The sequence below is a fragment of the Rhipicephalus microplus genome, chromosome 1 (assembly GCF_043290135.1).
Source record: "Rhipicephalus microplus isolate Deutch F79 chromosome 1, USDA_Rmic, whole genome shotgun sequence".
NCBI lineage: Eukaryota > Metazoa > Arthropoda > Arachnida > Ixodida > Ixodidae > Rhipicephalus > Rhipicephalus microplus.
Window position 1 is genome coordinate 237,852,036 of NC_134700.1, and position 23,720 is coordinate 237,875,755.

General features: G+C 46.4%; 1 protein-coding gene across 1 annotated transcript in view; it reads right to left on the reverse strand.

Moving 5' to 3' along the window:
* Positions 1 to 2,130: 2,130 nt before the first annotated feature.
* Positions 2,131 to 23,720, reverse strand: part of Cbp80 (Nuclear cap-binding protein subunit 1) — a 54,888-nt gene continuing 33,298 nt past the window's right edge. Inside the window, exons 22-24 of the mRNA XM_037412265.2 lie at positions 15,874 to 15,984; positions 14,249 to 14,362; positions 2,131 to 2,277 (exon numbers count right to left, since the gene is read on the reverse strand). Of these exons, the coding sequence (XP_037268162.2) occupies positions 2,164 to 2,277; positions 14,249 to 14,362; positions 15,874 to 15,984 (339 nt within the window). The 3' untranslated portion in view covers positions 2,131 to 2,163. The remainder of the gene's footprint in view (positions 2,278 to 14,248; positions 14,363 to 15,873; positions 15,985 to 23,720) is intronic.

The window sequence follows — 23,720 nt, forward strand, 5'->3', positions numbered from 1 at the left end:
GTGTATAAGCAATAAATTGTTAATTTTTTCTTAAGAATACGTTACACAAATGTGATTAGATGTGATTAGCGCGCGTGCTAATTTTTCGGTTTTACAGTTTAAAAGCATGGCCTTTGAGACGTAAAACACCATGATCTCACCGCGATACAATTGCGCCGACAGCTTCCCGGCTGCACAAATATGAACAACAGCGGAGCAAAGCTATCTCAAAGGATGTGCTCATGTTGTGCTGTTGCACATACAAGCTATGTAAGGATCACGGTGTGGATGATGTTAAAAATGAAGTTGGCTCACAACCTAATAAAAACTCACGGTCGCCTTTGAATTTCATAAACGTTTGTTAACGAATACAAGTAAGGACACGGCACAGAGGCCGGTTTAGTTACAGTAGAAACTCGGTGGGTTTGACCCTGCCGCAGAGTTACCTCTATGGTGGTGTGCATGCGGGTAAAGTAGCAAACGCATCTAAGCGTATGATCCTTACACGTTAAAAAATATTAGCCCTCATTTGGAGTTGCTGAAAACTTGCAAGTGAAAAAATGTGGTTCGACCTACATGTACAGTATCACACGCTGTTGTTAAAAACGGCTCTCCAAGAGCCGCCTGAGTCCCTTTTGGGCTGCGCGAATCGGCATGACTCTCAGAAATGACTGCTTAAGCTGTGACATCATCCTTCGTAATCCCGTGCGCAACCCAACATGGCGTCGTTTTTGTAAATGCAGAAACTACTTCCTCCGTGGCAGAAACCATGTTTTTCCTTAGTACGCTGTGACGTGGCCATGCTGCAACGTAGTTTATCTGTGATCTGTCTGCATTCAAAGTCGTGAATACAAATGTATTCCAAGCCACCGTGCAAAAATCTGCGCGGTGGCTTTTCTGGAAGATAATTTTTTTTTAACCAAGCACTCTCGTTCACTGACTGCTTTTCTTGCTCATTGTGCATTTGCATGTCCCTTCTCCCTCTCTCTCTTAAGGACGAAAGGTGGCTCGTCCACCCCATGGCTTCACTGGAATTAAGAACGGTAAAAGCACAAGAGCAAGAAACGCAGTCTGAACTGGCATTCTTGGTTGAGAAACCGTGCAGAAAAGCTGCCTTGATTTCTGGTTAAAGTCCATTGTACGCAGATGCCCAAAGAATTTGACATGAGTAGCGGTTTGCCGGCGTTTCTGAATGCTGTACATCATGTGCAATAGCCAAACAATTACATGCCGCGGCTTTACGCTTATTATTCAAACTACTTGATATTTCCTAGTAACTGTTTTGCCCTAAAACAGTGCCTCCAGAATATTTATTACAGGGTGTATATTAAACTGAAGGTAACGGCAACCGATTTTTATGGCACTTGTTTTCTTTAGTGCAAGGGAGGAAGGAATGAGTTGTTTCCTTTCTTCATGTTTAATGCGAAGAAAAACTCATCAATCAGAATATCCAGTCATGGAATGCGATCATGCAATGGTTCATCATATATATGTATATATTTTCTGTCTACAGTGCTGAAGTTTACACACGAAGCATGCTGCAGACAGTGGTCGGTGGGTGCGATAATGATAACATGCTGGCAACAGGCGAGTAACATTATGTTTATGCAGCCTGTATTGCTACAGCTCGTGTTTGTGTTGTGCGTCATTGCATTTTTACGCACAGTTCACATTTGCTTTGCTTGACATGGATTTCTGGATTCTTTAGTTGCTGTGAAAGCAGCACTGCTTACCGGTGTAAACTCTCTTTACCTCAAACAAGTGTGGAAAAGGCGGGGATGCATGATGATATACAGGTTGCAATGCCAAGCATGATTTATGGAAAGCCTAAAAATCTACAGTCAATGTACAAGAATCTGAACGACTCTTTTGCACAGTATAAAGGCATATTCACCAGGCTGTGCATCATTCCTGTTATGACTTTCAAATGCAATCTGACAATATTTGATAATAAAAATCCTACTCAAACCTTAAAAATAATGCCCGATTCTGTCACTATAAATGACGGTCGTTTCATTCGCCCTACAGTCAAATCCCACGTACTATCAGTCCCTTTCAGAAATAATGAAAACTGTGTTACAAATATATGTATGTAATAGATACATGATACATTTATACACATGACATAGCAAAAAGAAGACAAGCACATGATGCAACTGTGAAGATGGTTATTTAATTAATCGCTTATGCACGTAATGCTGCAAACTGCTGGAACACTTCCAGCACATGAGGGTCGATGTCGCTGGTGAACAAAAGTGATTCCAGTGTGGTCACATACTTGAACACATGTTCATGGTGCTGCAACAAAGAGTGGAACACAGAATTCAACATTTGTAGCCAATACTATATGCCACATGAACTCCTCACTACCATAAAATCTACTGTTTGGGTCAGAAACCCAGAAATAAGAATCGAAAGAACTCCTCTACTGTTTGCATGTGACCACTTTTTGCGTAAATAATATTATCTGGGTTCTCGCGCGCCCAAACCGCAAAATGATTAGGTATGAAGCACACAGCCTGGTGTTCTTTAACTCTAACATTTCACTTCCATTGAAGTGCGACAGCCGAGGCCGGCATCAAATCCACAACCTTCGAGTCAGCAGCTGTGCACCATAAATACTGTACCAACATGGCAGAATGCCTTTTGCTTGATGCTGACTGAAAACATGCAAATATGCAAATTAGTATGTTTTAAAAAAAAACAGTATACCCATCATACAATAGACACTCAATAGTTGAAACTCGAGGGCACCTCATGATTTTGTTGTAATTATCAGAAGTCCTCATAAATATGACAAGAGCAGCATGTCAACCAGAGTTTTGATAGTTATTGCTTCTCAGTTCCTGCAATGGCGTCATGGACAGCTCTGCATGAATGACAGTAAAGTTTCTAGATGTAATTCTAAAAGAGTGGGTGCGCAAACACTAACATACATAATAGGGAAGTCAGAACACTTCAAATGTTGACTAAAAACTGCATAGGTTGCACGATAGCAGAAAAGGACGAAGGCATGAAAACTTATCTGTGCTTGCCCAGGCAATAGGCAAACCTGTAATTCTGGCACGCGTGGGGGTCTACGTGAAAAATAATTGCTTTCGTTTGATTTTTGTTATACAAGTTAATCAACTTAAACGTAAACATTTTGACAGCAATCTGTCTGGCTGGGTAGAAAAGTTTAGAAAATTGAAATTGCTCCAGCCACAGTTCAAATAGAGTCCGACGTTTCGAGACCGACTCGGTCCCTTCCTCAGGGGGTGACTGTCTTGGTCATGGAAGTGTCGTCGCGTCGTGTTCTCTCACCACGGCTCCGGCTTTCCCTTTCCACCACGTTTCGGAGACCGTGAACGTACACCGAAGGCATTGTTCCCAGCGAGCGGTTCACGTTGGCAGGCGTATGCTGAATGTGCCAAGACTCGAGCAAGAGCCTCTTTCCCAAATTCCGTTCTGTTTCAATAACAGAAGCGCCGTCTAAGTCAATTTTATGGTCGTGCTTCTCGCAGTGCTCCGCCAGAGCGCTACGTTGCACTTCCATCTTCCTGACGTCGTTCTTGTGTTGGCGCATTCTTTCCGGGAAACACTTGCTCTCGCCTATGTAGCAGGCTGGACACCCAGAACACGACACTTTGTAGACAACGCCCGGGTGTAGCTCCCTCGGAGGTCGGTCTTTCGGCCGCGGTAGCAAGCGAGCGAGCGTCGAAACAGGTTTATGGATTACCGTGACCCCGGCTTTTCCTAGGACTCTCGAGAGCTGTTCACTTATGCCCGGCACATATGGAATGGCGACGCGGTTGTTTGGCGCCTTCGTTTTTCTCGTGTGCGGTGGTGTGGCCAGGGCGGAAAGGGGGTCGGGCGGTGTGTCGCTTGCAGGTGTCTTTCCGCGGTGCGGTGGTTGTCGTCTCGACAAACGGCGTGACGCCCGGCGGATGAACGCTTCTGTGTAGCCATTCTTTCGTAGCTCGGCAACAATCCTCTTTTCTTCTTTCTTCCTCTCACCCTCCGACGTGCAGATTACTCGTGCACGTGATAGGAGTGCCGAAACCACTGAAGCGTTGTGGGCAGTTGGATGACAGGACGCAAAATGCAAATACCTGCCGGTGTGAGTTGGCTTTCTATACACCGAAAAGGTCATGCGCTCGCCCTGTCGTCTGACTAAAACATCGAGAAACGGAAGCGCCCCGTCTCGCTCTCGTTCCACCGTGAACTGTATCGCTTGGTCGATGGAGTTTAGATGTTCGAGGAAGCTGTCTACTGCTGCCTTCTTTATTATGCAAAAACAGTCATCCACGTACCTCACAAATACTTTCGGCCTGTCAATAAAGGAGCCCAGTGCCGTCTCTTCTATGTGTTCCATTGTGAGGTTCGCAGCCGTAACGGAGATCGCCGCTCCCATCGCGGTCCCGCTGGCTTGTCTGTAGAAGCTCCCGTTGACGCTGAAATACGTCCCCTTGAGGCAATATTCCAGTAGGCGACACAGTTCGTCGACGCCCAGGCAGGTTCTTTCATCCAAGAGCTCGTCTTGGTTCAACGCTGCTCGTGCGCTAGATACCGCTAGTGCTACGGGCACACTGGTGAACAGGGACACGACGTCGAACGAGACGAAGCACTCATCGCTGCTCACGGTCACATCTCTCATGCGCTCCAAGAAGTGGCTGGCGTCGCGTATGTGGGTCGGTGTTTGCCCCACGAGCGGCGCGAGAGTCCGGTGGAGATACTTGGACAGCGCCCGGAGTGGAGATGTTGTAAAATCCACGATAGGACGGAGCGGAACTGTGGGCTTGTGGGTCTTGGGAAGCCCGTAAAATCCTGGTGCAGAGCCGTTCCGGCAGATGAGCTGGAGGTATGTGTTTCTCGCCTTCGGGTGCGCTTTAAAGATATCCGCCAGGAGCTTGTTCATTTCCCTTTGGAAGCTTCCTCGAACATCTAAACTCCATCGACCAAGCGATACAGTTCACGGTGGAATGAGAACGAGACGGGGCGCTTCCGTTTCTCGATGTTTTAGTCAGACGACAAGGCGAGCGCATGACCTTTTCGGTGTATAGAAAGCCAACTCACACCGGCAGGTATTTGCATTTTGCGTCCTGTCATCCAACTGCCCACAACGCTTCAGTGGTTTCGGCACTCCTATCACGTGCACGAGTAATCTGCACGTCGGAGGGTGAGAGGAAGAAAGAAGAAAAGAGGATTGTCGCCGAGCTACGAAGGAATGGCTACACAGAAGCGTTCATCCGCCGGGTGTCACGCCGTTTGTCGAGACGACAACCACCGCACCGCGGAAAGACACCTGCAAGCGACACACCGCCCGACCCCCTTTCCGCCCTGGCCACACCACCGCACACGAGAAAAACGAAGGCGCCAAACAACCGCGTCGCCATTCCATATGTGCCGGGCATAAGTGAACAGCTCTCGAGAGTCCTAGGAAAAGCCGGGGTCACGGTAATCCATAAACCTGTTTCGACGCTCGCTCGCTTGCTACCGCGGCCGAAAGACCGACCTCCGAGGGAGCTACACCCGGGCGTTGTCTACAAAGTGTCGTGTTCTGGGTGTCCAGCCTGCTACATAGGCGAGAGCAAGTGTTTCCCGGAAAGAATGCGCCAACACAAGAACGACGTCAGGAAGATGGAAGTGCAACGTAGCGCTCTGGCGGAGCACTGCGAGAAGCACGACCATAAAATTGACTTAGACGGCGCTTCTGTTATTGAAACAGAACGGAATTTGGGAAAGAGGCTCTTGCTCGAGTCTTGGCACATTCAGCATACGCCTGCCAATGTGAACCGCTCGCTGGGAACAATGCCTTCGGTGTACGTTCACGGTCTCCGAAACGTGGTGGAAAGGGAAAGCCGGAGCCGTGGTGAGAGAACACGACGCGACGACACTTCCATGACCAAGACAGTCACCCCCTGAGGAAGGGACCGAGTCGGTCTCGAAACGTCGGACTCTATTTGAACTGTGGCTGGAGCAATTTCAATTTTCTAAAGTTAATCAACGAGTGGCTCATGCACACACCACCACTAATCGATATACCAGGCCTGAATCATTAGATGCCTTTCTTCATCCCTGTGCCTGTACAAAAACAGCATATTCATTGAATCTTGGTGTGAATTTACACTCTCTGCAATGTAAAGATAGATTAAGAGGTAAGCCTCCAATTAGCTATTTATGTTCCAATAATCTCTAATTACGACAGCAGCCTGTCTGTCCTATTATAAGCAGCTGCAGCTAAAAGAAACCTGTTTTATACACACTACCTGGATGGAAATCAGCGAATTTGTTGTTGAACACCACTGCAGCTCAATCTCACCACCTAAAAAGCTACGCTGGGAATTCCCATTAGGTGGATTCGTAATCGTCATTGAATTTCTTTCTTTTCTCAATCAGCATGTGGCTGTTGCTGCATGGAGTATACCTTGTTCGGCAGTTTTTCAGGCGGGAAATTGGCTGCAGTAAGTGTTTCAAGGCATGGACAAGCAAAAAGTTTGAAATAACTGAATTTGTGCAATGAGGAGTTTGAATGCGGCAACTTCAAAACACATTGAAAACCTAGTGGGCCAACCAAAAATTGAAGACTTGTTTGAATTATTAAGAGTCAGTTTAATATGCTAACTACAGTCAAATCCCTTCATAAGAGACACTGATATAAGAAACAAATAGGTGTAAGAGACGCCAGTGTGCTTATAGTAAAATACGGGTTGGTAAGAAAATGCCTACGAGGTACCCTGCGTATAAGCGACATCTCGTATGAAAGACAAGAATTGCTGTCCGGAGCATGTCTCTTATAAAGGGGTTTAACGTAGTAATACTTTCACGAACAAGTCATCACTCTAAAATGCTGACAAGGGATACACAAACATTTGATGGAGGAACATTCAAGATAATTTGAAAAAGTGACTGTCCTGCAATGTGGACCACTAATATTACAAAGCTGCTTAAGCCTTTAAAATATGTGATGAGGAAGAAGGATGAGCTGCTTGTCTCATGATGAAATTTACAAAAAGGCTACAATCGAGACATCTTTCTGGCACGCTTCAATGATAAAGGAGCAGTGACATAAAATTTCAAGCTTGTGCTGTGGCCTCGGCTTGATAGCTTGGTATATGACAGTTTTTCAGTCAAAATAAGAACTGTGTCCATTATGTAGAAGTTACCGTATTTAGTCGATTCTACCGCGCCCTCGATTGTAACGCGCACCCGATTTCCACGGCAAAAAAAAAAAAAAAAGTAAGACATCGATTGCAACGTGCACCCATTTTTCTCGTTGGCCCGCACGATCACACCGCTCGAAAAAACTACTCCTTTCAGGAGCATCTTCCCTTTAAATATGAGGTACAGGGGAAGCTTGTGCCCATCTGACGTGTAACAGAGCATTGCCGTCACTGTAGTTTTACCGTGGACCGATGTCAGCACGCGAACTTGCTTCACCCCCTTCTTCTCGACGGTTGTGGTGCCAGGCATGTCGAAGTAAAGAGGCGTCTCATCGGCATTCCCGATTTTCCTAAGCAGGTAGCCGTTGTTGTGCCGCAAGTTGAGGACGAACCTCTGAAAACTGTGAAGCTTTTCATCGTACTCCTCCGCAAAACTTTTCGCATATGCCCGTATGCCTTTGGAAGGAAAAGCCTTTCCTCTTCATAAAGTTAGCCAGCACCTGCTCGCTTTACACTGGCTCCGCATTAGACCTTTTTTTAAGGCTAATTGCATAGCCCGCACTTGGAGCAGTTCTGTCGTCACGGGCCGCTGTGCCGCTCGCTGCTCAAGCACATACTCGCCGAGCAGCTCTTCAATTTGTGGAAACCGACCCTGCTGTGGTCCACTGAAGCATTTGCGTGAAGCTTTGCTGTCAACAATCTTCTGCTTTTGTTTCCGCCAGTCCTGCGCGCACGTTTCGGGAACTCCGAACGACCGCGATGCTGCCCGATTTCCGTCTGTTTCTGCACACGCGATGACTTTCCTTTTAAAAGTGGCATCGTGATGCACTCGAGTTTTTGGAGTCGACCCTTCCATGCCGTCCATGCTAATGCACTACGAGATGACGAACTCCTCAGCACACGTACGAAGTGCCGCACATGGGAAACACATAGGCAGAAATGGCCGACGCGCCATGCCGACGCACGTATGGGCGGCCATTTTGGAAATGCCGATGGCAATAGAATGACCGTATTAATTTTTTTTTTTCGTACTTGATTCTAACGCGCATGCGATTTATGAACCCGCTTAATTGGAAAAAAGGTGCGTGCTAGATTCGAGTATTTACGGTATCTTATTTCGTGTGCAAACAGTGTATGAAGTCACAAGAGTGGAAACTTGGGCTAGTTGGTGCGTAGTCATATTTGCAAGATGTTTCAGCGCGCGAACAAAGGAAAAAGGACAGGGTAGACAGAAAGAGCGCTGACTTCCAACTAACTTTATTTCACAGAGTGGCAAGAATATATACTGCTAAAAAAGGATGATAACAGAGCATGAAGGTAAAATGCACCCTAATCTACACATCAGTAACAAAACACGTGTGACAGGTCCTCTATTGCCTCAAAGCCGAGCTAGGTAATCACGTTCAGCCTGTGATAAAGCAATCGATGATGTGCTTACACATTTATCTCCTAGCAAGTGTATTTTTTCGGCTTCAATAATTTCTCGGGTAAGCTGATCCCTGTGCCTTGCCAATATGGAGCACTGATCAAAGAGAGGGGTGCACCCACAATCTCGGCAATGAATGCCAAGATGCCCTTGTACCACATTGTGCACATTGTTTCGGTGTTCTCGGAGGCGGTCATTTATGCACCTGCCGGTTTGCCCGACATAGATGCACCCACACGTCAGTGGAATCAAGTAAACGACTCCCACTGCGCATGGGACGTAGCGTGTCCTGTGCGCGACAGAGCACGAGGCAGAATTTGCACGAGGTGCATTGACCCGTTTGCAAAGCCTCTGCAATTTTTCCGGGGCAGAAAAAACCACAAAAACGTTGGCGTCTCGAGCAATCTTTTTTAGCCTGTGTGATACGTCGTGCACGTAAGGCAGTACGACAGGCCGGCTCTTTTTGCCACTGTTTCGCTTATCCGGTTTGTCGCCTCGCTTCAAGATAGTGACCAGCTTTTCCGCCACCGAAACGAGAACATGCGCGGGGTAACCAGCTTTGGTAAGCCGCTCTACTTGTAGAGCAAAGCTGTGGTGTACCATGGGGGGGCATGACCTCTTTAAGGCATTGACAAGGCAGAGGTTAGCGATGCCCCGCTTGACCAATTTAGAGTGAGCTGAGCTGAAAGGCAGAAGAGGCTTGCCGCTCCTTGGCTCATACATCCAGCAAACATGTCGGGAGTCTAACAAAAGCTTCAAATCTAGAAACTTCAGGTTGTTATCAGTGGGTGATTCATGGGTTAGAACTAGTGGTTTCAGGCACTCTCGGAAAACAGTCAACACGTCAGAGGAAACGGTCTGAAAGTTTTGACTATCGCATTTCAACAACACTAAGTAATCATCAACAAAACGGCAAACTTTAAAAACTACAGAGTCGTCAAGCTTGTTTGACAAGACACGATCATGATGTGCTAGAAATATGTCACTAAGAATGGGTGCCAAACATGAACCAATACATATTCCACTTTTTTGTAAGTAGTTTTTGTCCTCCCATGATACAAAGGTGGCCTTCAAATAAAAACCGAGTAATTCTAATAAGCTGCTGTTGTGAATTCCAGTACGCGTTTGAAACGCTGATGATCCTAACCTGTCTATGGATTCCTCTACACATTTAAGTAGTTGGTCATGCGGCAAAGAGTAATACAAGTCCTTAATATCCACAGACATTGCCTGGAGTCCTGTGTTAGTTCGTCCAATAATGTTAATAACAGCGTCAGAGTTCTTGACCAAAAAAGGATCGTCTATTGTTATGTGTTTTAGCTTTTCCTGCAAGAAAAGTGCTACAGACTTTTGCCAGGTCCCCCTTTCTGTTACAATGACCCGCAATGGGCAGTCAATTTTGCGAGAAATTATTGAAGCCGAAAAAATACACTTGCTAGGAGATAAATGTGTAAGCACATCATCGATTGCTTTATCACAGGCTGAACGTGATTACCTAGCTCGGCTTTGAGGCAATAGAGGACCTGTCACACGTGTTTTGTTACTGATGTGTAGATTAGGGTGAATTTTACCTTCATGCTCTGTTATCATCCTTTTTTAGCAGTATATATTCTTGCCACTCTGTGAAATAAAGTTAGTTGGAAGTCAGCGCTCTTTCTGTCTACCCTGTCCTTTTTCCTTTGTTCGCGCGCTGAAACATCTTGCAAATATGACTACGCACCAACTAGCCCAAGTTTCCACTCTTGTGAGTTACATTTCTAGTACATCGGGCATCTATATCTCCTCTTCTACAAGCCCTTCTCTTCTCGTCAGTTTAATCAGTGTGGCTGCTTGCCGCGCACGCTCGTTGGCGTACTGCATCCGGCTAAAGATACTTCTTTCCGAAGTCAAGGCATTGTTTGGTGGCCTTACTCCCTCGGTTGGCCATGGTTTAAGAGTTTCCAAGATTCTACGCTCAGAATGGCTTCGGCAGGCTCGACTGTACCGTCAAGCCCTGCAACTAAAAATCCTAGGGAACGAACGCACAGCAGTTAAACAGAAGAAGTGTCGTGAACTCTCAAGCCTCGTAGACCGAAACGTCGAGTTCATGTGGCGTCAGTCGCTCAGTTACCTGCGGGCCATCACACCAAGGAAGTCTCCAGCTGCTAAGGACTGTGTGCATGTTCTCGGGGATGCTTTTCTTCCCGACAACGTTAAGCACACCCTATGCCTCGGACCAAAGTACGCGGTGGCACCTTCAAGAACACCGCACGAGCTCCTCACTCTTGTCAGGCAAGTCGCCCGTCGTGCTCCTGACTCTGAATGTGATAGATGTGTTGCCCAAGGCGTGCAGGTGCTCTCGAGATGTAAGCCTTCGAACAAATTTGTCAATACAGGAAGCACTGTCGCGTACCTAAAGGCACATTCCTTGTCACTTCTGCCGGCTGACAAGGAAGGTGGTTTTGCGGTTCTTCCTCGTTCAATGTTTAAAGTGAAAGCTATGCATGCAATGCAGTCTTTTTTCAACGAGAATGATGAGATTGGTCTGGATAAGCTTAAGAAGCGTGCAAAAAACTCTTACCGGGGCCCTGGGGTTTCAGAAGCTTTCGAAGGCGATAGATAGTTGCAAAAAGCTTAGCCTTGACCTGTTCTTTTCTGCAAAAACTCACAAAATTGACTGCCCATTGCGGGTCATTGTAACAGAAAGGGGGACCTGGCAAAAGTCTGTAGCACTTTTCTTGCAGGAAAAGCTAAAACACATAACAATAGACGATCCTTTTTTGGTCAAGAACTCTGACGCTGTTATTAACATTATTGGACGAACTAACACAGGACTCCAGGCAATGTCTGTGGATATTAAGGACTTGTATTACTCTTTGCCGCATGACCAACTACTTAAATGTGTAGAGGAATCCATAGACAGGTTAGGATCATCAGCGTTTCAAACGCGTACTGGAATTCACAACAGCAGCTTATTAGAATTACTCGGTTTTTATTTGAAGGCCACCTTTGTATCATGGGAGGACAAAAACTACTTACAAAAAAGTGGAATATGTATTGGTTCATGTTTGGCACCCATTCTTAGTGACATATTTCTAGCACATCATGATCGTGTCTTGTCAAACAAGCTTGACGACTCTGTAGTTTTTAAAGTTTGCCGTTTTGTTGATGATTACTTAGTGTTGTTGAAATGCGATAGTCAAAACTTTCAGACCGTTTCCTCTGACGTGTTGACTGTTTTCCGAGAGTGCCTGAAACCACTAGTTCTAACCCATGAATCACCCACTGATAACAACCTGAAGTTTCTAGATTTGAAGCTTTTGTTAGACTCCCGACATGTTTGCTGGATGTATGAGCCAAGGAGCGGCAAGCCTCTTCTGCCTTTCAGCTCAGCTCACTCTAAATTGGTCAAGCGGGGCATCGCTAACCTCTGCCTTGTCAATGCCTTAAAGAGGTCATGCCCCCCCATGGTACACCACAGCTTTGCTCTACAAGTAGAGCGGCTTACCAAAGCTGGTTACCCCGCGCATGTTCTCGTTTCGGTGGCGGAAAAGCTGGTCACTGTCTTGAAGCGAGGCGACAAACCGGATAAGCGAAACAGTGGCAAAAAGAGCCGGCCTGTCGTACTGCCTTACGTGCACGACGTATCACACAGGCTAAAAAAGATTGCTCGAGACGCCAACGTTTTTGTGGTTTTTTCTGCCCCGGAAAAATTGCAGAGGCTTTGCAAACGGGTCAATGCACCTCGTGCAAATTCTGCCTCGTGCTCTGTCGCGCACAGGACACGCTACGTCCCATGCGCAGTGGGAGTCGTTTACTTGATTCCACTGACGTGTGGGTGCATCTATGTCGAGCAAACCGGCAGGTGCATAAATGACCGCCTCCGAGAACACCGAAACAATGTGCACAATGTGGTACAAGGGCATCTTGGCATTCATTGCCGAGATTGTGGGTGCACCCCTCTCTTTGATCAGTGCTCCATATTGGCAAGGCACAGGGATCAGCTTACCCGAGAAATTATTGAAGCCGAAAAAATACACTTGCTAGGAGATAAATGTGTAAGCACATCATCGATTGCTTTATCACAGGCTGAACGTGATTACCTAGCTCGGCTTTGAGGCAATAGAGGACCTGTCACACGTGTTTTGTTACTGATGTGTAGATTAGGGTGCATTTTACCTTCATGCTCTGTTATCATCCTTTTTTAGCAGTATATATTCTTGCCACTCTGTGAAATAAAGTTAGTTGGAAGTCAGCGCTCTTTCTGTCTACCCTGTCCTTTTTCCTTTGTTCGCGCGCTGAAACATCTTGCAAGTGTATGAAGGCTGAATGGAGCATTCAGGCCCCTGTGACATTGTTAGTACAATGATGTGTTCAGCTGGCCCCAGGCCACACCACAAGCACTGCGTGACGATGTGCCAGTAACGATAACGTCGGTGATCTTAGTGTTGTCATCGTGGAGCCGACTTATGGTGATGCCTAGCAATGGCTTCACTTCGGTTTTCTGTCTCAGTTCATCTCAAATCCAGTGACTTCGCTGTGCCAGTTCGAATGATTTTTCATGTGCTCATCAGTGAGTGAAAATGAGGAGCTACAAATTCAGTAGCGTTATGAGCCAACATGTTATAAAACAGCTGTGTGCGACTTACACCAGTGCTGGGTTTCAAGTACCTTATGAAGCAATGTCTTTCTTGCAGAGAGCTGCAATGGTCTGTTATAAAAGCTTTCAGGTAGGACAGTGCCAGCAATTTACATCCCTCCACAAAACATTTAACATTGGCTTTACACAACCAGGGTATGTGCTGTTTCTGAGGGAATTTTAAAGTTGGGAAAGATGCACCGACCTGGACACCTGGCTGTGAATGAGACACGCAATGAACCAACAGCATTTGTGAGTGCGTGAGCGGTGAAAGAAGCCGAGCCCAAGCGTAATGAAAGAATTGGCATACACGAACGAAATTTCATGCAGTGCGGACATATTTCACCTTTAGGTTGACCGACTACTTGTGTTGAATAAATCGTTGTTGTTCCCTACCGGACTGTTTATTTTTGTGGATGGAATTGCGGAACCTGTCCTGTACACAAAGATTTTTACTGTGCTTTGTTGCATGATCGAACAATGTGTCCCTGAATGCCTCCTCGTTGCTGCGTCGGCTGGCATCGATTTCAGAATCACTGTTTCGCAGAGGATCGAAGCAAAAAAGATTCATGATGTCGCGAGTCACAGTGATTCCCAATTCCTCGGTGTTTTTTTCAGCACTTGTAGGCCGTGATGACCATGGCGGTGATGAAGACGAGACTACATGCGCATGCCCAGCAGACGAAATGTCAGCTGAAACTCGTGTCACTCATTTCGAAGCCCACTGGAGATTACGAAGGGTAAAGGTTGCTTTTATCTGTTTTAGAGTGGCGGTGCAGTTTGAAGTTAAGGGAAAGTGAATGAGCTGGACAAATGGAACAAAGATAAGAGGTACACTGATACCACCAAACAACACCACTCACTTAAACGACTCGGACACTGCAAGAAACTTTGACGAGGGGCAGAACAATCATAAATTTATGAAGAGGCTATGACCCTGTAGAAAAACTAAGCACGCATTCACACCAGCAACAGAAAAGGGTGGCAAGATTAATGCCAATACTAGCGCTTGACTTGCGCACAAACCATGGATTCTAATTTTTGCCAGGAGCTTAAAATGAATATTGACATGAATAGTTGTACCTGAAAAAATACTTCTTGCAAGCGACCCAGTGTCCACCGAAACCAGTAGGTCTGGAAGTTTGTGCCTTCCACCTCACACTGGCCGATGTGCTCGGTCAATGTCATGATGAACCTCTGCAAGAAAAGTCACAGTGTTCATTTTGCTCAGGGTCCCAACTAAAATTTAAGCAAACTTTGGAACATTCATAGCCATATATTTCCCGCTAAAAGACACAAGTTGTACAATTACCACTCAGCATATGGTAATTTATTAGACCTTGTTAAAAAAAAAACTAAAACAATTGCAGAATTGATGTACGTTGATGCTCAAGGCGTGTTGGTTCGAACATATTAAGGTTAAAAACCTTCAAATACAAACATTTCGCAAAGCTTGAAAAACCATAATAAAGGCTTTAAAATGACTAATTTAATCTATCTAAAACCTATTTGAGTACCATCTGGGATTTTCACTCAAGGACTACCAAATAAACACTACAATGTGGCCAGAACATAGAAAGGAATAGAGTGAGGCAACGCTGTACGTGCATCTGTGTATTCAGTTGTTGTTTTTTTCACTGTTTTATAAGACAACACGAAAGGAAGTTAAACAGTGCATTCTGAGATATGCACTGGAAATTGCCCGAATGCCACAACAATGCTGCTAGCCAACTGAAATTTGGCGTCAATGCATCGGAAGTCCACACTGCCACGAAGTCTCATTTCAAGGTTAAACGAACATGCAGTAGACTGTCAATAAACACAACCTGAAGAGAATGGGAAAATATTGATATTCGTAGAGTTGCAGTTGCAGACACCCTATGGCAAGTGCGATACAATCGGTTCCGAGCGCAAGACACTTCAGCCTCTTCTATGGCTAGCAGCGTCCTCTAGTCGACACCGGCGCCAATACCTACATAACATTATGTTTCACTTAACAGCAGTTCCTTTACTGAGAGATGAAGAGGGGGGCAGAACACAAGCCTGAAACCAATCTTGTCAGAGGCAGTTGCTCCATTTGAGCAGCAGTTCCGTTTGACAGATTTCCATTTACTGAGAGTCTACTGTATTACCCTCGCATTGATTCATCATTTTTCAACTTTAATAGCTTATTATACTGGCTTATAAGCTTCAAGTATACCGGGATTCCAACTGTATCTAATGAAACATAATGTACCTATTTCATAGCGGCCATAGTAAGGCAGACATGCCCCATTTGGTGCTGCACAATAACCTCACTTCATAATAAGTGATAATGCACCACAGCCTTTAACGAATCAGCCAGCAGCCCAACCTTTGAAAAGTGGAAGTCGTGCACTGACGCAACAAAGTAAGCAACAAATTGTGCTTGGTTACTGCAAGAGTGCAATAAAAGCACATGCCATTTGCATATTGTTAGCACGTTTTATAGAAAAAGTAATGTTGCTGCGTACACTAAAATCAGTTTGACCTGCCCCAGCTAGCTGCTTCATCATAGGCAATCGTGGTCACAAACGTAACTTGCTGCCATTCAACGCAGCTCGGTGATTCATGTTTTCTCTTTTTTCCGTGGGCAGCTGTAAGAGCGTACACACGGGCTTTCCTTACTACAAGTACTAACAAAATATATAAGACTATGATGAATAAACATGTCCCATGCCCAACCATACTTGAAATATGATGAGAAAGAGGTTCTTGAGGTCACTTTGAGTGGCTTCCAGCTTCTCCTCCATCCGCTCAATCATCTCCTCTGTAGGATGGTCTTTGTCATCTGGGTCAACCTGCATGAAACATACACAAACACTTCCCTCAGCGACGTCAACAGCAAAATGCAACATTTTGCTTATTAGAAAATACCATGTTATTCTTATTTATATTGTGACGGGGCGAGGTCTAGGCTTATAGGATAGCGTCCACCGAGAATCGGCAGCCGAACAAGATGTCCGAGTTGCCCCTCGCGCAAGCGCCTAACGCACAGGCGTCTTCCTCATCTTCGCAAAGTGCCACACTTGCTCCTGTCAATGATGCACCACAACATCACTCCCCTGCGGTGGAAGCGCCGTCACGGCTCTTAGTACGGTGGCAACGAACGAGGAGGGTGATATGGTTTGAGTCTGGCAACGTGTACAACGTCTGTCTGGAGTGAGGGGGTCGAAGAGGCATTGTTTAGGGGTGCGATCTCGTAGCTCACGTCACTAAGTTGTCGTAACACTTTGTAGGGGCCATGGTAGTGTGATAGTAGCTTCTTTGATAAGCCGACTTGGCGGTTTGATGTCCAGAGAAGTACCAGAGACCCCGGCGAGAAGTGCACGCTTTGGTGGCGACTGTCATAGCGGTCTTTTTGGTGCGCTTGGGACAAGTGCGGCCGATTGCGGGCAAGCTGACGGGCTGCATGGGCTCGAGAAATGACATCGCTGGCGTACTCAGTAGGCAAGGGGGCAGCCGAAGGAAGGAGCGTGTCAAATGGTAATGCTGGATGTCGGCCAAATAGCAAATAAAACGACTAATAACTAGCTGTGTCGTGCCGTGAAGAATTGTACGCGAACGCGACAAAGGGGAGTGCTTTGTCCCAGTCACGGTGATCTGGCGAAACGTACATTGACAGCATATGCGTCAGCGTTCGGTTCAGACGCTCGGTCAATCCATTTGTCTGTGGATGATAAGCGGTAGTAAGCTTGTGCTCAGTGGAGCAGGCGTGAAGAATGTCATCCACAACACGTGAAAGAAAGTACCTTCCTCGATCAGTAAACAGCTGCCGCGGAGCGCCGTGATGAACAATGACTTCATACAAGAGAAAGTCAGCGATGTCAGTGGAACAGCTTGTCGGCAGTGCTTTAGTGATGGCAAAGCGTGTGGCATAGTCTGTGGCGACTGCAACCCATTTATTTCCGGAGGTGGACGTAGGAAACGGGCCCAACAGGTCAAGGCCAACACGGAAGAATGGTTCCGTCGGTATGTCAATGGGCTGCAGGTAGCACAGAGGGGCGCTTGCGGCGTTGGCAGCGGTCGCAAGCAGTTACGTAGCGAACCACAGAACGATACAGTCCGGGCCAGAAAAAGCGACGTCGCACACGATCGTAGGTATGAGAGACGCCTAGGTGACCGGCTGTAGGTACGTCATGTAGTTGTTCGAGAACGCTGGTACGCAGGTGATGGGGAAGCATGAGTAGTGATTCCGGGCCATCAGCGTTAAAGCTGCGACAGTACAGAATGTTGTCGGGCAGTTTAAACAGGCGAACGGAAGGGTCTGTTGGAGCAGAGGTCAGGCACTCGATGATGGAGAGTAACGACGGGTCACGTCGTTGTTCGGTGGAGATATCACCTAAAGCGTGGATGGAGAGAACGCGGGGGTCTGAATCAAGGTCTGTCAAGTCGCTGGCGTTTCAACCGGATAACGTGACAAACAGTCTGCGTCTGAGTGCAGGCGTCCCGACTTGTAGTGGACCACGAACGAGTATTCTTGCAGACGGAGCGCCTAGCGACAGAGACGTCCAGATGGGTTCTTTAGCGATGACAGCCAGCAAAGAGCGTGATGGTCCGTAACAACGGAAAAAGTTCGGCCATACAGGTAAGGCCTGAATTTCGCCACGGCCCACACTAAAGCTAGGCATTCACGCTCGGTGATGGAGAACTTCCGTTCAGCAGGTGAAAGAAGACTACTGGCGTAATCAATCACGCGGTCCTTCCCGTGCTGTCGTTGGCCAAGGACCGTTCCAATTCCATGGACACTGGCATCGGTCCGAAGCTCTGTAGGTGAGGCGGGGTCAAAATGGACCAGTATTGGTGGCGTAGTCAGCAGATGGATAAGAGCCGAAAAGGCGTCCGCTTGCTCTATGCCCCATGCGAAGGGAACGTCCTTCTTTAGAGATCAGTAAGCGGTCGAGCGATGTCGGCGAAGTTACGGACAAATCGACGGAAATAAGAACATAGCCCTACAAAACTTCGGACGTCCTTGGTTGAGCGTGGTTCAGTAAATTGTTGTACTGCTCGCACCTTTTCGGGATCTGGTTGAACACCATCGGCACTGACAAGGTGGCCGAGTATGGTGATTTGGCGACGTCCGAAATGGCATTTTGCAGAATTGAGCTGGAGAGCAGCTCTTCGAAAAACATCCAGAACGGCTGACAGACGTGTTATATGGCTGTCGAAGGTAGGTGAAAAGACGATGACATCGTCCAAGTAACATAAGCAGATGAACCACTTATATCCTCGGAGAAGGGAGTCCATCATGCGCTCGAAAGTTGCCGGCACATTACACAGTCTAAACGGCATGACTTTGAAGTGGTAGAGGCCGCTGGGCGTATTGAAAGCGGTTTTTTCACGATCCATGGGGTCGACGGAAATTAGCCAATAGCCGGACCGAAAGTCGATAGACGAAAAGTATTGGGCACCATGGAGGCAATCGAGGGCCTCATCAATCCGAGGCAAAGGGTAGACATCTTTGTGAGTCACTTTGTCTATATGGCGTTAGTCCCCGCAAAAGCGCCAGCTGCCATCCTTCTCAACGAGCATGACTGGGGAGGCCCAGGGGCTGGATGATGGTTCTATAACGTCTTTAGTAATCATGTTGTCCACTTCATTCTGAATTACTTGGCGTTCCTTGTGAGATACGCGATATGGACGCCGCCGTATAGGACTGGCATCACCAGTGTTGATCCGGTGAGTCACTGCAGTTGTTTGGCTGAGAGGGCGGTGGTCAAAGTCGAAAACGTCTCTATATGATGTTAGCAGACTACGAAGGCTGGCAGCTTGCGCTGCAGTGAGGTCGGGAGCAATCATCTTGTTAATGTTATCTGCAGGCAGAGTGTGATTGCGGCCAAGACAGGGGGATGTAGTATCGGTGTCCAAACCAGCGTTGCAGCAGTCAAGTGGAGATAGGGTGGCCAAAGACATGTCTTGCGGAATAACTTGAGACAAAAGACTCACGTTGAGTAGTGGTATAACCACTGCATTATTAGCGACGGCAACAACAGCGTGAGCAAGGGCGACGTCTCGGGCCATCAGTACGTCGACTATAGGAGTGACGAGGTAGTCACCATCGGGCACATGACGTGAGCACGGCAAAGTGACATATGTAACAGCTTGCGGAGCAAGCGAACGTGGTGACGAGAGCATAAACGGGGAGAATATAGTCAGCTAGAAAATCGGCAAACTGCGGCAGTTCAAGCTGAAGAGCACCAATGGCACAATCAATGAGCACAGAATGACGTGACAGGAAGTTCAAACCAAGTATTAGGTCGTGAGGACACATTTCAATGACAGCAAACTGAACTAATGTAGGATGACCGGCAATAGACACACGGGCCGTGCACATCCCTTGAACGTCAGGGGTCCTCCCATCAGCGACACAACACAAAGTGTGCGGGCATTGCGAGCATTGTGTTCGCGGCCATTTTTCTTCCAATCGGCTTTCCGAACAGGTGCAACATTTTCTCTCTGCACATTGCTCAACTCCCAAGTTCTGTTTCATGGTTCTCATACCACGATTTGGCGGTTCCCCTAAGATAGAATAACAGGTTTGCCAGCGTAAGAGTCGGGCCCCATCGGTATCGAGTACTCACACGTTCGTACTCTGCTAGCCAAACTTCTATGTCAACTTCATCTGGATCGCCGGAACCGCTGAACGTGCCAGGATCCCGCGGGAGTTCGAGCACGAATGTAGTGGTCGCAGAAAGAGATGTAGTTACCGCTTCATCTCCGGCCGCAGGAACACCAGGAGCAGATGCAGACGCCGTACTTTCCGTCATCGTTGTGGAATGACCCTTCAAACGACGGCCGCTGCGAAGTTCCGTTGCGAGGCGGTTACCCAGCACGTCCACCAAATGTGACGGGGCGAGGTCTGGGCTTATAGGATAGCGTCCACCGAGAATCGGCAGCTGAACAAGATGTCCGAGTTGCCTCTCGCGCAAGCACCTAACACACACAGGCGTCTTCTTCATCTTCTCAAAGTGCCACGCTTGCTCCTGTCGATGATGCACCGCAACAATATGTACCCATTATACAAATGGCAGATGTGCAATGGGTGCGGTTGTGGAAGTCTAATGGGCAACTGTGCACGTTCCACAGTGCAGTTGCTTTTGTGCTTTTCGTATGAGACACCTTTTGCAGAATAACTACTTTATATATTAGAACTTCTATGCAAATAAAGATATTATTTGTATGCATTTGTACTAGCAGTATGCAACCACGTTTCGACCGCCGTGCACCACTAAAACCCTGCAGCCACTTGTTGCGCAAACGCATCCCTCCGCTATTTCGTGGTTAAGAGGCCCCAATCTCCAGTGGATTTCACGCAGGCTTGTGCAAATATTAAAAGCATTTGAATATTCGAATGAATATTGCAGTATTCGAATTTGCTTCAATTCACATTTAAATTAAAGAAAATCTCAAAGTACTCGAAATGAGCGAATAGATGTGTATGGTAATCCGCATGTAATCCCTGTAGAGGTAGTTTCCCTGCACAGTGAACGTTTAACAGCTCAAAAGTAACGCACGGCCGCAGACAGGAAACAGATGGGTTAAGTCATGCCTGTTTTCTGTCCGTGGCTACCGCGTTATTTTCCCGCTGATAACTTTAATTATGCACAGCCGCCTAGCCCAGTCAGCTAATTGATTGATATGTGGGGTTTAACATCCTAAAACCACCATATGATTATGAGAGACGCCGTAGTGGAGGGCTCCGGAAATTTTGACCACCTGGGGTTCTTTAACGTGCACCAAAATCTAAGAACACGGGCCTACAACATTTACGCCTCCATCGGAAATGCAGCCGCCGCCGCCAGGATTCGAACCCGCGCCCTGCGGGTCAGCAGCCGAGTACCTTAGCCACTAGACCACCGTGGCGGGGCAAGGTAGCCCAGTCAGCTAGTTTATTGCGTTTCACTGTAGTGAAAGAGTGCTAAGCTGTGAAAGCCCTCATATAAATCTGTATTCTATACTAATCTGCATGCGCCACCCTATAAAGATGGTTTCACTGCAGTAAAAATGAGCTGTGAAAACACCTATCCAAGAGAAGTCCACAATGCCGCGAAGTCCCACTTCAAGGTTAAACGAACATGCAGTAGACTCTCAATAAACGGAGCCTGAAGAGAATGGGAAAATATGTCCCACTTAATAGCAGTTCCTTTTACTGACAGGTGAAGAGGATGGGCAGAACACAAGCCTGAAACCAATCTTGCAGTTAACAGATTTACGTTTACTGAGAGTCTAGTGTGCTGTACAATAACCTCACATCGATTCATCATTTTTAACTTTAAAAGCTTGTTATACCGGCTTATAAGTTTTAAGTACACTCAAACCTCTCTATAATAAAACCGTATATAAGGAAATATTGGTTATAATGAAATAAATGAAAAAATAGTGTTAAAAATAAACCTTTAAAACAAACTCTTGGATATAACAAACTTATTTCTGTGTAATATGTAAGTTTGTTAGAATGTGGTTCGGGTGTGCAGTAAATTTTAAAATGTCACATATTTTACATGTTATTACTAGCATTCTACAGAAAATAAAATTCTGCTACTATTTGAAGTTGTTTCCACTTCTTTTAAACCAAAAAATGGCATTTGCACAGGCCTAGCTTCAAGTTTTGAAAAATCTTGAGCAGTTTAGTTCAGTCATGACAAATATGCCCACTTTTCTTCATAGTACGTTATATATGCTATTCAAAATTATTCAATCAAAATCAACATTTGCATCGAACCTAAAATTCACCACTTTCACAAGCCTACTTTCACGTAATAAATGTGCCACATCTGTGGCATCACTCCCACAACCTCAGTATAGCATCAGGACTATTTAGTCTAGGTGAATTAGTGATAGCGGTGCAGAACTTTCGCCCTAATCAGTGACTGCACTGCATCACTTGCATGCATGCATCAGCAGTGATGAAAGCGTGGAGTGCCACACAAGAACAAACATTTCCAGTATGCTGCAATTAATAACAGGTATCAAAAGATTACATCAGGTGATGTCTTATTAATATGACTAATATATTATGGGAATACACTATAACAAACAGTATATACAGTATGAAGTATTTTCATTCCATTCCATACTAATATAGTATAGACCGCTTATAACGTAAGTCGCAAGAGTCGCGAATATCCGCCCTATAAGCGGTAGCGCACTGTACCTAAACCAACATTTTTCAAGGGCCGCACTTGTGCAAAACGTGTTGAAAATGCAGCATCGGTGCCCGAAAATCGAAACGTACGATGTGTGCTTGCTAACATTTAAATTTTTGAATGTTAAAAGAATTTAACGTCCAAAGACTCACGTTGCCAAAGAAATGAACGCGAAGGGGGGGGGGGGGGGAGGAGTGGAGGTGTCTAACAAATGAAAGCACCATCGCGGAAATTCGCCGACTTGTGACCACCTTGATTATGCGCATTACATAGAAACTATGTCGACACACGTCAAGAATTTGACGTGTTAAAAGACACCAATCATTCGATTTCATGAGCCTACACTCGATTTAAAACATCGCAATCGAATCGCGAACCACAACTTGAGCGCTACAGGTGCCACCCTCGTTTTCATTAACGATATGTATTTCTTCCCGTCAAGTGCGGCCACCACAAAGAGTTTCGTTGATTCGGTACCAAACCGTAACTTAGATTCACGCGACCGCTATTGATTGAAGCGCAAACAACGCCGATTAGGCCTAGCTTGTTGTTTGGTATGTTGTCGCGGAAAGTTTGCCCAAACATGAAGATTTGGCATCGAAAAGATCGCAGTGAACGAAGAACAGCGTGCATGATACTAAGTTTGCGTTCGTGGCCGGCACATCAGCAATGACGACAACTCGCCAAGCTTACGTGCGACAGCGCATTGGCAGCAAAAGTGAAAGCTCATGTCATAAAACTATATAAGATTTTCAATTTACCGACAAGGAAGCAAACGCGATATTTGTTGCAAGCTCGATAATGAGGACGTCTTTCCTGACAGGAAGCTGTTAAGCGCATGCAGTTGATAAGGATGCAATCGTATGTGCCACATTGAGCGGTGCGCGGCCAAAGCCACGCTAGCGATGTAGTATGCTTTCGCCGCGCCGGTGCAAAGGCCTATCGGTCACCGAGGCAACCGTCCTCCTCCCTTACTCGTCGAGCCCGTGCAGTGTCCCGCTGTCTTTTTAAAATTTTTTTCCCCTCCGCCCTTCATTCGTTCACTCCGTGTCTTTTCCTCCTCCGTAACGACCTCCTCGTTCCCTCCCCAGCGGCGCACCCAGCATGCCTCCTTTCAGAAGCGCACTCGCTATCGCATTTGTCACAAACAATTTCTGGCAACCGCATTATATCCGGTCTTGGGAGACTTGGTCGGTCTTGGGGGATTATATCACATCTTGGGGGACTGCATAATAAACGGTATGCGTATACATGGGGTTCTATGGGAGTGTAAACGGGAGTAGAAAAAGACTGCATTGTAAGCGATTCTGCACAATAAGCTGTTACATTATAAGTGGTCTACACTGTATGCTGCATATCCAGAGTGATCGATGAAACTGGCACATTTCGTG